The 11,754-nt window shown below is 38.8% G+C and overlaps 1 protein-coding gene across 1 annotated transcript in view; it reads left to right on the top strand.

The window, feature by feature from the left end:
* Positions 1 to 11,754, top strand: part of wdfy3 (WD repeat and FYVE domain containing 3) — a 90,815-nt gene that overhangs the window by 32,707 nt on the left and 46,354 nt on the right. Inside the window, exons 14-17 of the mRNA XM_037680857.1 lie at positions 1,600 to 1,789; positions 2,922 to 3,136; positions 6,558 to 6,670; positions 8,891 to 9,128. Coding sequence (XP_037536785.1) covers positions 1,600 to 1,789; positions 2,922 to 3,136; positions 6,558 to 6,670; positions 8,891 to 9,128 — 756 coding nt within the window. The remainder of the gene's footprint in view (positions 1 to 1,599; positions 1,790 to 2,921; positions 3,137 to 6,557; positions 6,671 to 8,890; positions 9,129 to 11,754) is intronic.

The raw sequence follows: 11,754 nt of genomic DNA on the forward strand, positions 1-11,754 counted from the left end.
TTCCTTCCTTCCTTCCTTCCTTCCTTCCTTCCTTCCTTCCTTCCTTCTTTCCTTTCTTCCCTCCCTCCTTCCTTCCTTCTTTCCTTTCTTCCCTCCCTCCCTCCTTCCTTCCCTCCTTCCTCTCTCCCTCTCTCCTCTTTTCTCCCTCCCTTCCTTCCTTCCTTCCTTCCTTCCTTCCTTCCTTCCTTCCTTCCCTCCCTCCCTCCCTCCCTCCCTCCCTCCCTCCCTCCCTCCCTCCCTCCCTCCTTCTTTTCTTCTTTCCTTCCCTCCCTCCCTCCCTTCTTTCCCTTCCTTCCCAAAAAGGAGATTAAGAAACAGGAAATCAGCATTTTAGCGTTCAGATATTTACCTTTAGCTCTAATAAACTACTTTGTTAACATTGTTTGTGATGAACTGGGAGTTTTTGGGAGAGTAAAACAACAAATTAACAAGATCAGTCCAATTTAGTTTATTTTCATTGTAACATTTCCCAACTAGTCGTCTTAGGGCACTTTACAAAGACGTAACAAATCCAAACGAGTCAAAGAAAAACTAAACAATTCCATCTACAGTCAGTCAGTTGGATCCAGTTATAACAATCAGATTCATTATAATGCATCTAATACAAAATGCCAGTTGTGTAAATTTTTTATCCAACATTAACGAGAGTAAAACTCCAGTTTTCTTGGTGGACTGTGCGTCTTTTGCTTACTCAGCTTGGAGTTTGTCTAATTTACAAAACCCTCACAAATTAAACTTTGTGTTTTGTTGCTGTTTGCCCACATTCAAATGAGGTGTTGCGCCGCTTTTAGAGGAAAAGGCTCGGCGCTGTTCACACCTCACATTTAGCTTCGGTTTTTTGCTGCCTGCTGAGAGCAGGTGGCATTTGTGTCTCTAGAAAGAAAGGGAAACGTTTGGTCATCTGTGCAGGGAAGTCAGGAAAGTATTTTTAACCCTCCGTTCCAGCGATGAGTGTCAGACATTGTTACGTCTACAAATAGATCGTCCAAGAAGTGGGTGCACCTTTGTTGTTGTCATTTTGAAACTCTAAATTAAAAAGAAAATGTTCCGAACCTTTTAAGAATCGGTGACCATTAGGAGACTGACAGAATTATTTCATGGGATAACCATTACTAATGTCCAGGTCCTCTCGGAAAGCTGTGAGGCATTCTTCATGCAGATTTATGGAACGTCTCTGAACTTTTTCTGTTACAATTAGAGCTGAAGCTCAACGTGTGAAAGCATTTTTCTCTATTTGTCACTTTTCTGTAGCTGTGTTGCTGCTTGCTTTGTTAATAAAGGCAGCAAGGACATCAGCTAAACTGGAGCAAAGAGCACTCAATATTGAGCGTAGGCCTTACTATTAAAAGTTTGATAATTCTGTTTTAATAAAGCCTGTGACCCAGTGACATCATCATCACTGCTGTTCCTTCATGTTGTGTTTAAGAGCTCATAGCTGGAATAAGGTTGAACTTCTGTCCAATTCATTCCTACTGCCATAATGTTTCATAAATAAAACACTTAAATATTCCTTTACTAGATTAAGAGAGCTTTACAACAACAGACTGTGAATTTATGAATTATTTGATCTGACTTCTTGTATTTTGTTTGTCCTCCCAGTTACGGCTACTACAGTACATCCGGGACCCCGGCTCCAATCCGAGCCCTGACGGACCTTAAACACCACTTAGCCAACCCCTCCCATCCAGCTTCCTTCTCATCCTCATCAGACATGGTGGTCATCCACCCTGGGGCCGTCTTAGCCATGTTGGACCTGCTGCCCTCCGTGTGCTCTGAGAGCCAGCCAGAGGTGAGGAGACGCAACGAGGAAAAACGCTCTTTATATAAACGGGGGGGGGGGGGGGGGTACTGTAGCTCAACCAGTTTCAGTGTCCCATTTTGATTTAGTGAAATAAAAACAGCTTAATTTCTGTTTTTATTATGCACAGTATTTTTTCTGTTTGGTGTATTGCTGATGTTTTTGATTAATTATTTTTTGACACAAACAACCAGAGAAATGAGCATTTTCTGCAATTGACAGCTAAAATTAGTAAAACAACAGTAAAATGATAAAATAAGCATAACTGAAACAAAAAGCTACAAAGACCAAAGCTCTTATTCAAAACTATTGTCATCAAAATTGTTGCTCAAACAATGGCAAAAAGTCAAAACTAAGAAAACTGTAGCAAAATATTTAAATTAGGAAAATGTAGATAAGAGCTATTTTTTCAAAGTATTAATAGATACATTTAACAAAACGATAATAAAAATTACAGTTAGCAAAACTATATCTAAAAGCAAAAGTGAGTGAAACAATAGCTAAAATCTAAAATCAACAAAAGCATAGCTGAAAGCAAAAATTAACAGAATAGCAGCTAAAGGATAGATCAAGCAAAATTGTTGTTAAAAATCCAAATTAGCAAAACTGTAACTAAAAACAAAAGTTAGCTAAATTTTAGCTAAAAGCTCAAATTAAAAGACAAAATCAATAAAAGCCCACATAAAAGCTAAAAGTAGCTAATCGGTAGCAAAAATCTACAGTAACAAAAATATAGTCATTAAGCAGAATCAATATTTCTGTGACAATTTTGCAAATTAAGATTTTAGAAGTATAAAAGTTATGCAAAGCAAAAGTCATAGCGCACTGTTCTAGATCAAACTAAACGTTTTAATGTTTGATTAGTTAAATTAGCACAAAGTATGCTGAAGTAGTTTGATTTCAACGTTGTGCAGAAGAAGCTTTAAACAGGTAAATATTGACTAACAAAGTGAAGTTTCATGACAACACTATAGTGCCCTTGATCAGCTCATAACCTCATAAATCTACATGTTTATTAACAACTCAGTGATATATTGTAATTAGCTCCCGCGGTACATTCAACATGTGGCGAGCTCTCTCTGTATGAACCGTCGTTTTCACTCGACCGTCTCTCTCCCTGCAGCATGCCCTCGACCTGCAGCTGGCGGTCGCCAACATCCTGCAGCTCCTGGTGAACAGTGAGAGGAACCAGCAGGTGTTGTGTGAAGCCTGCCTCCACCAACGACTGCTGCAGCGCTGCAGTCAGGCCCTGGGAGATGAAGACCACCCGCTGCACCCACCGCTGCAAAGGATGTTTGAGAGGCTGGCCTCGCAGGCTCTGCAGCCGATGGCACTCAGGTACACCACCGGGCTTCGAATTCTTCTTGTTGTCCCCAACACTTCATTTCAAAACAAAATACAAGATTGACTGGAGAAATCGCATTTTCTCTGGAAAGCACTGTGAACTGTGACTTTGCTGAAAGTTTCTGTAGAAACCGAAACCAAGTTGTTAAAGTTAAACAGAACAATAGCTAAAAGGTAAAAAAAAGTGTAACATTATTTAAAAACTAAAAAGGCCCACAACACTAGCTAAAAGCTTTAAGAAGCAAAACAATAGCTAAATGTCAACAGCTGCAATTGATTAACTTAACAAACCCAATTGATTGCTAAAAACTAAAAGTAGCAAAAGGCTAGCTGAAAGCAGCTAAATACAGCATAAGATTAATTCATAGTAATTAAATGTTAGCTAAAAGCTGAAGTAGCAAAATGATAGCTAAATGTAGCAAAAGATTGGCTAGAAGCTAAAAGTTTTAGAAAGTTCATGTGAATGAAAAATTATGTTGTTTATTTATTTAAAGCGTTGGTGTATTGGTGCTCATTGCTCAGAGGAGTCCATGCTTGTAAGTTCAGAGGTGTTATGACAACCTGTCAATAAGAAAACTTTATTTTGACTGCTGGATCGCAAGATCTTTTGTTCGGGCTTCTGTTCTGGGTAATCGGTCAGTCTTTGCTAAATCTGACACGTCATGAACCCCAAGGTTACATAAACCCCACGCTTTGATTGGTCCGGGCCGCAACTACCGCCGAGGCACTCAACTCTGCTGAACATGGGACCTGCTACATGACATTTATTCCTGTATTTCTTTTTTTATATTTCACCACAAAAGACAGTTGACTTGTTCATTTCATGTATTATTTCAGAAAATCCAACACATCCCCAACATTCACATAAAAACAGCTAAATGTAGCAAAGCAAGACAATAGTTGGTGTGCTTGGGCAAATTTTAAAAAGTTACATTTTTGATAAAAAGGTCTCGGTGTATTTCAGTGAGGAAATAATTTGTAAATAAAGTTCAATATTTTGAAAAATGTAAAAATGTACAAAATCAAAAGTCATAGCAGCCATACCCTGAGGGATGCAAACATAGCTGGAATGCAACATTTTACAGAAAAATAGAGAACAGGAAAACAATAATCATCATTCACGGTAATAAAGTGAGAATGTTAAGCGAATCTTGACTTGTTTTAACTTACACTCACGAGCATGCAGGAATAAAACACAACAGTCTAATGAACTCACTAAGTTTGTAGCTTTAAATGGGGACATTTTAATCAGATAGGATTTGTGCTTACAGCATTTCTTCTCAAACTTCTCAGAAAGAATGATGAATTTGTGTTATTCTATAAATGGATGTATAATCTGAGCCGACAGCTTTCAGAAGGAGGAGGAGTGTTGTGTTCTCAGGTGAAATTGAGCATTTCTCATTTCCCGCTTGGCTGGTTAAATGAGATGGGTGTAGAAATGAGGAGAAAGTTATTTCATATGCATGAGGTAGGTTGTTTTCATATGTAGATTTGGGCTGTCTGGTTGGTCTCTCCTCCTTTAATAATGCAGGGGGAAGCGTATCTGCATTCATCAATCAGTTTCCACAGCCTCCTCTGGTTGACTCACCCCCGAGCTGTCAGCCGTCTGCACGTTCTGCACCTAAGTTTTATTTATTTATTTTTCGTATCGTCTCCGCTCTTCCTTTGTAGCTTGCAGCAAAACTCCAGAGCTTTTCTGTCACCGTGATGCTGCTCTGAAATTGTCTAGTTCCAGCCGCATGTGTCGACACTCGATGCCTCGATAGCTGACACAAACCATCACCGAGACGCTTCGCATTCAAGTCACTTACGCAGCCGTCAGCTGTCTCTGACTGAAGACTGCTGCTAATCTGATGTCGGGGATTAGTCAGGAAAATATCCTGGATTAACATAATTCATATTTCTTATTTTGTATCCTTTTGGCAGACTGAAGAATGAATACAAGCTGTATAACTGACAGCATTTCAAGCTATACAGAATAAATCTGACTAAATGAAGTCAATGCAGGGTTCTGACAGAAGGCAATGAAAATAGTGGTATTTAGTATTTTATATATATTAAACAAGAAAAAAATGACTTTTTTTCCTAGACTTTATTCCATATTTTAATTTCTAAACTTGAATTATTTTCATATAAAATAAAATTTACATAGTTTTAGTTATAAAACATTCATGAACCAAGACGTGCGCTCTACAAAAGCTTATTAATTATTTTATTATAGTGATTATTCTAAATGAACCCACTGTCAGAGAATTTTACTGTCACTTTAATAAAGTTCATGTAAATTCAAATATTTAAATCATCAAAGTAACATTTTTATTACACGGTGGCTCAGTTGGTAGAGTTGTCGCCTCTCAGAGAGACTGTCGCTAGATCGAATCCCGGCCGGGGGTCTTTCTGGGTGGAGTTTGCATGTTCTCTCCGTGCATGTGTGGGTTTTCTCCGGGTACTCTGGTTTCCTCCCACAGACCAAAAACATGCACGTTAGGCTGATTGGTAACTCTAAATTGTCCCTAGGTGTGAGTGAGAGAGTGAATGGTTGTTTGTCTCTGTGTGTCTCTGTGATGGACTGGAGACCTGTCCAGGGTGTCCCCAGACATGTGTCCCTCATTCAGGGACTAGAGACATGGTGCAGGTGTACTGTATCCCTTCTATAACCTACAATCCCTACTGTTTTCATCACCCCAGCTCCAAGGTCACAAATCAAGGTCAAAATTAAAACAAAGTATTTGCTCGTCCTTGCTATAACTTCTGATCCGCTCGAGATAATTTAACAAAACTTGATCCACATTTATACCACCACTACTCACTGTGTCATGTAATCTTTTCATCACCCCATTTTTAAGGTAAAGATCATAAATCAAGGTCAAATTGTGTACAAGGTCTTTACTTGTCCAGCTCATAACTTGTGATCCACTCAAGATAATTTAACACATTTGCACCTTTTTATACAGCGCCATATAATCTTTTCATAACCCCATCTTTAAGGTCAAGGTCAAAGGTTATACAAGGTCTTTGCTTGTCCTGGCCATTGTTATATTTATTTAGCTGTAAAATAGTTTGTCGGCCGGCGTCTAACGTGCCATATTGTTATAGATGAGCTGTTTTAAGCAGCAGCGATCCACTTTGGTTGTAGCTGCATTCAGTCTAGTCGTTGGACCATCGGTCCTGTTGGACGTAAATGTTATTTCTCCAAACCTATAGGTTGGTAATAAAGCTATTCACTAGAACTAAGGTATTAGAACATGTACACATAAACCCATTTAAAAACAGCAAAATCTTCCCTCTAACAGCATGAATCATATCAAGATAAAAACAGTTACATTGTGCATGAAGCAACAGACGTTTGTGGTGATACTGCTTCTTTTCTCTTCGTTGATTGATTTATTGACGTCTTGGTAACTTTCTCCTGCAGGGAATTTTTACGTCTGGGAAACCCTCTGAACTGCGGCGCCTGGGACAAGAAGCTGCTGAAGCAGTACCGTGTCCACAAACCGAGCTCACTTGGTTACGACGCAGAAATGAGAAGTAAGCATCCTCTCTGTTTAGGATCAAATCTGTGTGATCGTTAAATCTGATGCAAGCTGCTTGTTTCTGTTAACAACATTACGTTGGTAATTTTCTGGGCTTCTCAGCAGGTCTTCATTGTTTCTCCTCCAAGCTGATAATGGATGTTATATCCCTACTAATTACAGCACCTAACAAGCAGCCGCTGGTGGAACATGTTCTGCTGACTTCATCTGTTCTATTGGCGTCTGCTCTGGCGACTTCTTGTCTTTTAATTCATCTTTGTCGCACCGGCTGGTGGTTAACAAACGATGAAATTTATGTTATCAGTAAAAGATAAAATGTTGTACCATTGTACAGGAGTTTGTCCTGGTCCCTTTGGGATAATAGACAATCAGGGTTGTTCCCAAACGAGTTTTCAGCAATCTGAGTTTACAGCAATCTGCGTTTAAGCAATCTGTGTTTACAGCAATCTGTATTTACAGCAATATGCATTTTCAGCAATCTGTGTTTACAGCAATCTGTGTTTACATCAATCTGAGTTTTCAGCAATCATTGTTTTCAACAATCTGATTTTTCAGCAATCTGAGTTTTCAGTAATCTTTGTTTTCAGCAATTTGAGTTTTCAGCAACCTGAGTTTTCAGCAATATGAGGTTTCCGCAATCTGATTTTTAAGCAATCTGAGTTTTCAGCAATCTGTGTTTTCAGCAATCTAAGTTTTCAGCAATCTTGAGTTTTCAGCAATCTGTGTTTTCAGCAATCTTGAGTTTTCAGCCATCTTGAGTTTTCAGCAATCTGAGTTTTCAGCAATCTGTGTTTTCAACAATCTGAGTTTTCAGCAATCTTGAGTTTTCAGCAATCTTGAGTTTTCAGCAATCTTGAGTTTTCAGCAATCTTGAGTTTTCAGCAATCTTTGTTTTCAGCAATCTTGAATTTTCAGCAATCTGTGTTTTCAGCAATCTTGAGTTTTCAGCCATCTTAGTTTTCAGCAATCTGCATTTACAGCAATCTGCGTTTACAGCAATCTGTATTTACAGCAATATGCATTTTCAGCAATCTGTGTTTACAGCAATCTGTGTTTTCAACAATCTGATTTTTCAGCAATCTGAGTTTTCAGTAATGTGTTTTCAGCAATATGAGGTTTCCGCAATCTGAGTTTTCAGCAATCTGAGTTTTCAGCAATCTGAGTTTTCAGCAATCTGAGTTTTCAGCAATCTGAGTTTTCAGCAATCTGTGTTTTCAGCAATCTGAGTTTTCAGCCATCTGTGTTTTCAGCAATCTGTGTTTTCAGCCAGACACTACTGGGAGTCAGAAAGTGTCTTTTTTTACCTGATTGATCAATAAATTTACATAATTGATTTTAGGTAAATAAAATGCAGTTTCTGCTTAGACATGGGACGACTACCAGTTTCAAGGTATAAGATACCAGAGACGGCACCGTGGTTCTTTTCTCTCTGTTAAATTTAGTTGCATTAAAATAACTATAAAAAATGTTTTATTTAGTACTATTATACTATCATAATCAATATTAAGTATTATGAGATGTTACTTAGACAACAAAAGTAAAATTAATTGTTTTATTGTTGAGAAGTAAAGCAAAGAAAGTAATTTGATGCATTAAAAACATGTAATGTTGAAAAGCAGTGGTATCAGAATCTCATATTGCCCCTCGCCTGTTTCTACCGTTGTTTAAAACTAATTTGTGACCATAAAAACCAGTTTGAAACAAAGATTGTGTGACTGAATGACGAGTTTACCTTCACAGTATTTTTAGGACTGCTGCAGAAAATCAGAGAAAAGTTCTTCCCAGTTTGGTGCATGTTGAATCAACTGTTTTGAAATATTATTAAGCTTGTTTTAGAAAAGAAAGAAGAGGGAAGAAGCAGTTCTCACCCAGTAAATTGCAAATTGTCTTAAGCTTTTATGAGTTTTAGACTGTTTTTCTGCACACCATGGTTTAAAGATCTTTATTCATTTTTAAGTGGCTTTTTTGTGATTTTGAATCATTTTGTTCTTAAAGTGAATTCTCGTGGATGATCCAATAAATATCTGGCCAGTTCAAATAACTCATATTTTAAAACTAAAAGGACATTTATACGTTTTTTTCTTTTTAAACATATAAAGTAGGTTATAAAAGTGTAATAAAAACATTCTCCCAACGAGCTGAGCTGCTTGTTAAACTGAACAGTTCACCTCAGACCTGAGTTTTTGACTTCTTATCTGCTTTTTCTCACCTTCAGACAGCATGACCATGTCCGCGGAGGGCTTCGGACCCGACAGCGTCTTCACCACGCCAGCAGAAGACAACGGTCAATACCGCATCAGCCGCAGCCTGGTGCGCTCCGCTGAGGACAGCACCGTGCCCCTCACCCGCGTCAAGTGCCTGGTGTCCATGACGACGCCCCACGACATCCGACTGCACGGCTCGGCCATCACGCCAGCGTGCGTGGAGTTTGACACCTCACTGGAGGGTTTTGGGTGAGTCAGCATGGTCTTTAAATGGTTTTCTTCGAATAAAGACGACTAAAGGAAACAATCCAATTCTTATTACATTTGAGAATGTAGTCTTGCAGGAAGTAGTATGTAATGTGCACCTACTTCTGTTTATGTCGGAGGAGATCAGAGCCAGAGTCATGCTTCCTGTTTCAGTAACAGCAGGTCGTCCTGTACATTACAGCCACACTGAACAAAGCTGTTTAATGTGCTTATAGGTTAAAGTATCTATAAGCACATTGTTGCTAGCAGCTTGGGCTTTTTCTTTGTGGAATCTAAATAAATAAACTACTAAAGACTACACAGTGTGATCATAACATTGAGTTTCTGTAGATATTTTTTATGCAGAGATTAACAATCTGACTAAAAGACTAAAAAGGATCCAAACACTGGCCAAATGTCTAAAGAGTGCTAAAGAAATTTGTGTTTACTGTAAAAAATGCTGTGTAAATGTAGAAAGCTGCAAAAGGCTGGCGAGAAGCTAAAAGTAGCACGATGATGGCTTAAACTAGCAAAAGGGTAGCTTAGGGTATCAAAAAGTTTCCTATAATCTAAAGTAGCAAATGGCTGGTTAAGCGCTAATAGTAAACCTGTAGCCAAAAAAACTTAAAATATCAAAAGTCTTTCTGAATGCTCAAAGTAGCAGAATAGTAGTTAAAGACTCGAGGGTGTGATGACAGACGGTCTGTGTGGGATTTAGAAAGGCAGACGTCCAGTTTCTGCATGGTTCTCCAGAGCCACAGCGCTTTGTTAGCCTCCGTGTCTTCTTTGGTTCCCTCCATGCCAGATTCATTCATGAACGCTCACTGAAGTGACCGGCTCGACCCGTTGTTTATGAACGACTATATCTTTATATTGCATGAAGGCCTGCTGTTAATCTAACAACAGAGTACTAATTAGCGTCTTGTAGTTGGTTTTTATTCTAATAAGTTGAGTCATTGATTCGATTAAAAATTAATCATTTAATAAACTTTGTCAGAGCCTAAATATTGCAGATGGAGGCAATTCTTGTGGAAACCACTTTCTGTAAATTGTGCAGATCACTTTTCTTCACATGCATCTCCTCCACATTATTTCAGTCGGCAATGAAACCGCTTCCGCGTCTTTTCTTTTTTTACTTTCTCGCAGCACTTGTAACTGTTTCAGCGGGGGGACTATTATTTGCCTCCAGTTGTGAAGCTGTGCATACAAATGGGCTTATTTTCCACATTTTATGTCGTGTGCCTGTTGTTGTGTGTGTGCTGCTGACAGACTCCTGCACCCCGAGGTTGAAGCTCTGCGTTACAGATGGAGCTGGTGGAAAATATGTCGTGTGGGATATGACCTTGGCAGTTTGCCACCACACCTACACGACAGATACATGCACACATTGTATCAACATTCAGTAAAGAAGTAGTGAGAAACACTGAAGACTATAAAAATGCTGCAGTGTTAAGTTTTTTTGGTTTATTTATGTTTTGTATTTGAGAGGATATGCAGGTCAACACCAAACCTGTTTACAGACACGTGTCACTGTTTTGTCCCAGCTAAATGTTAGCCTCAGCACGAGTCTGCTGTTAAATTCTTCATTTGTTACGAAATAATAGTCTGTGTTGTTATTATACAGATTTTTTGTAGCTTGTGTGTAAGATTCAAAGGTCTTCTACATTTATCACTTTGTATAAAAAAGGTAAATCTGGTCCTCTGGACATTCAAAAAACAAAACAAACAAACAAATTTTAGAAACGTTTCATCCTTCTTGATCATGTGAACAGCTGGTTGTGGTTGTCAGCAGCAAAACTCTGAGAAGGTGCTATTTATAAGACTGAGCTGAATACAGCACCTCAGACTGAGGAAGTCTCTCGGATGAAAGACGAAACGTTTCTACATTTTTTTTTTTTGCTTTTTGTTTTGTTTTTTTGAATGTCCAGAGGACCAGATTTACCTTTGTTTAGATTTTTCTACCTGGATTATTGAGCATGCATCAGGATATTTATCACTTTGTCTCTAAGGATTGTTGCATTTTTGCCAAAGCAGAAGTTCCATATTTGTCTGTGATTTTAATAGAAAGGCAAATGCTGACAATTTTAAAATGATCTGCAACTGGAAAGGGGGAACTGGTTGTAGAGTTCTGTAGAAAGAGGAGAAAATTCGGAGGAAACAAATTAAATGATACTAGATTTCCCTGAAGGAATGCATTTCGCTCACAACCTTGCATCCCAAGTGTTAAAGATTTGGGATCCTAATCGAAATAAGCTTTACTGCAGCAAAATTACATTCCGTACAGTCGTCCTAAAGATGGACGGAAGTGTACAGGGGGCAGCAGCTTCTAAGTTGCGCTGTCCTTGTTGCTTAGATAAGAAAAAGGGAAGGAAACGTAAAGAAAGAGGCATAAAAAAGGATCTCTCACTCCATTTCCTTGACTGGGCACAGTTTTAGGCATCAAAAAAATTACCACAGCAAGCAACGTAGATACAATACATGCATGGATGTCAAGACGGTGAGATTTGTCCATGAGCACTTCCAGATAGTTTCCATAGTCCTGATAATATGTTACAATTTCTGTCAACAGGTACAGCTCTGATAAGTGTTCGCAGAAGTTCTCGGGGGGGGGGGGGGGGGGGGGGGGGGG

Source organism: Nematolebias whitei, chromosome 8, assembly GCF_014905685.2.
Source record: "Nematolebias whitei isolate Nwh7 chromosome 8, NemWhi1, whole genome shotgun sequence".
NCBI lineage: Eukaryota > Metazoa > Chordata > Actinopteri > Cyprinodontiformes > Rivulidae > Nematolebias > Nematolebias whitei.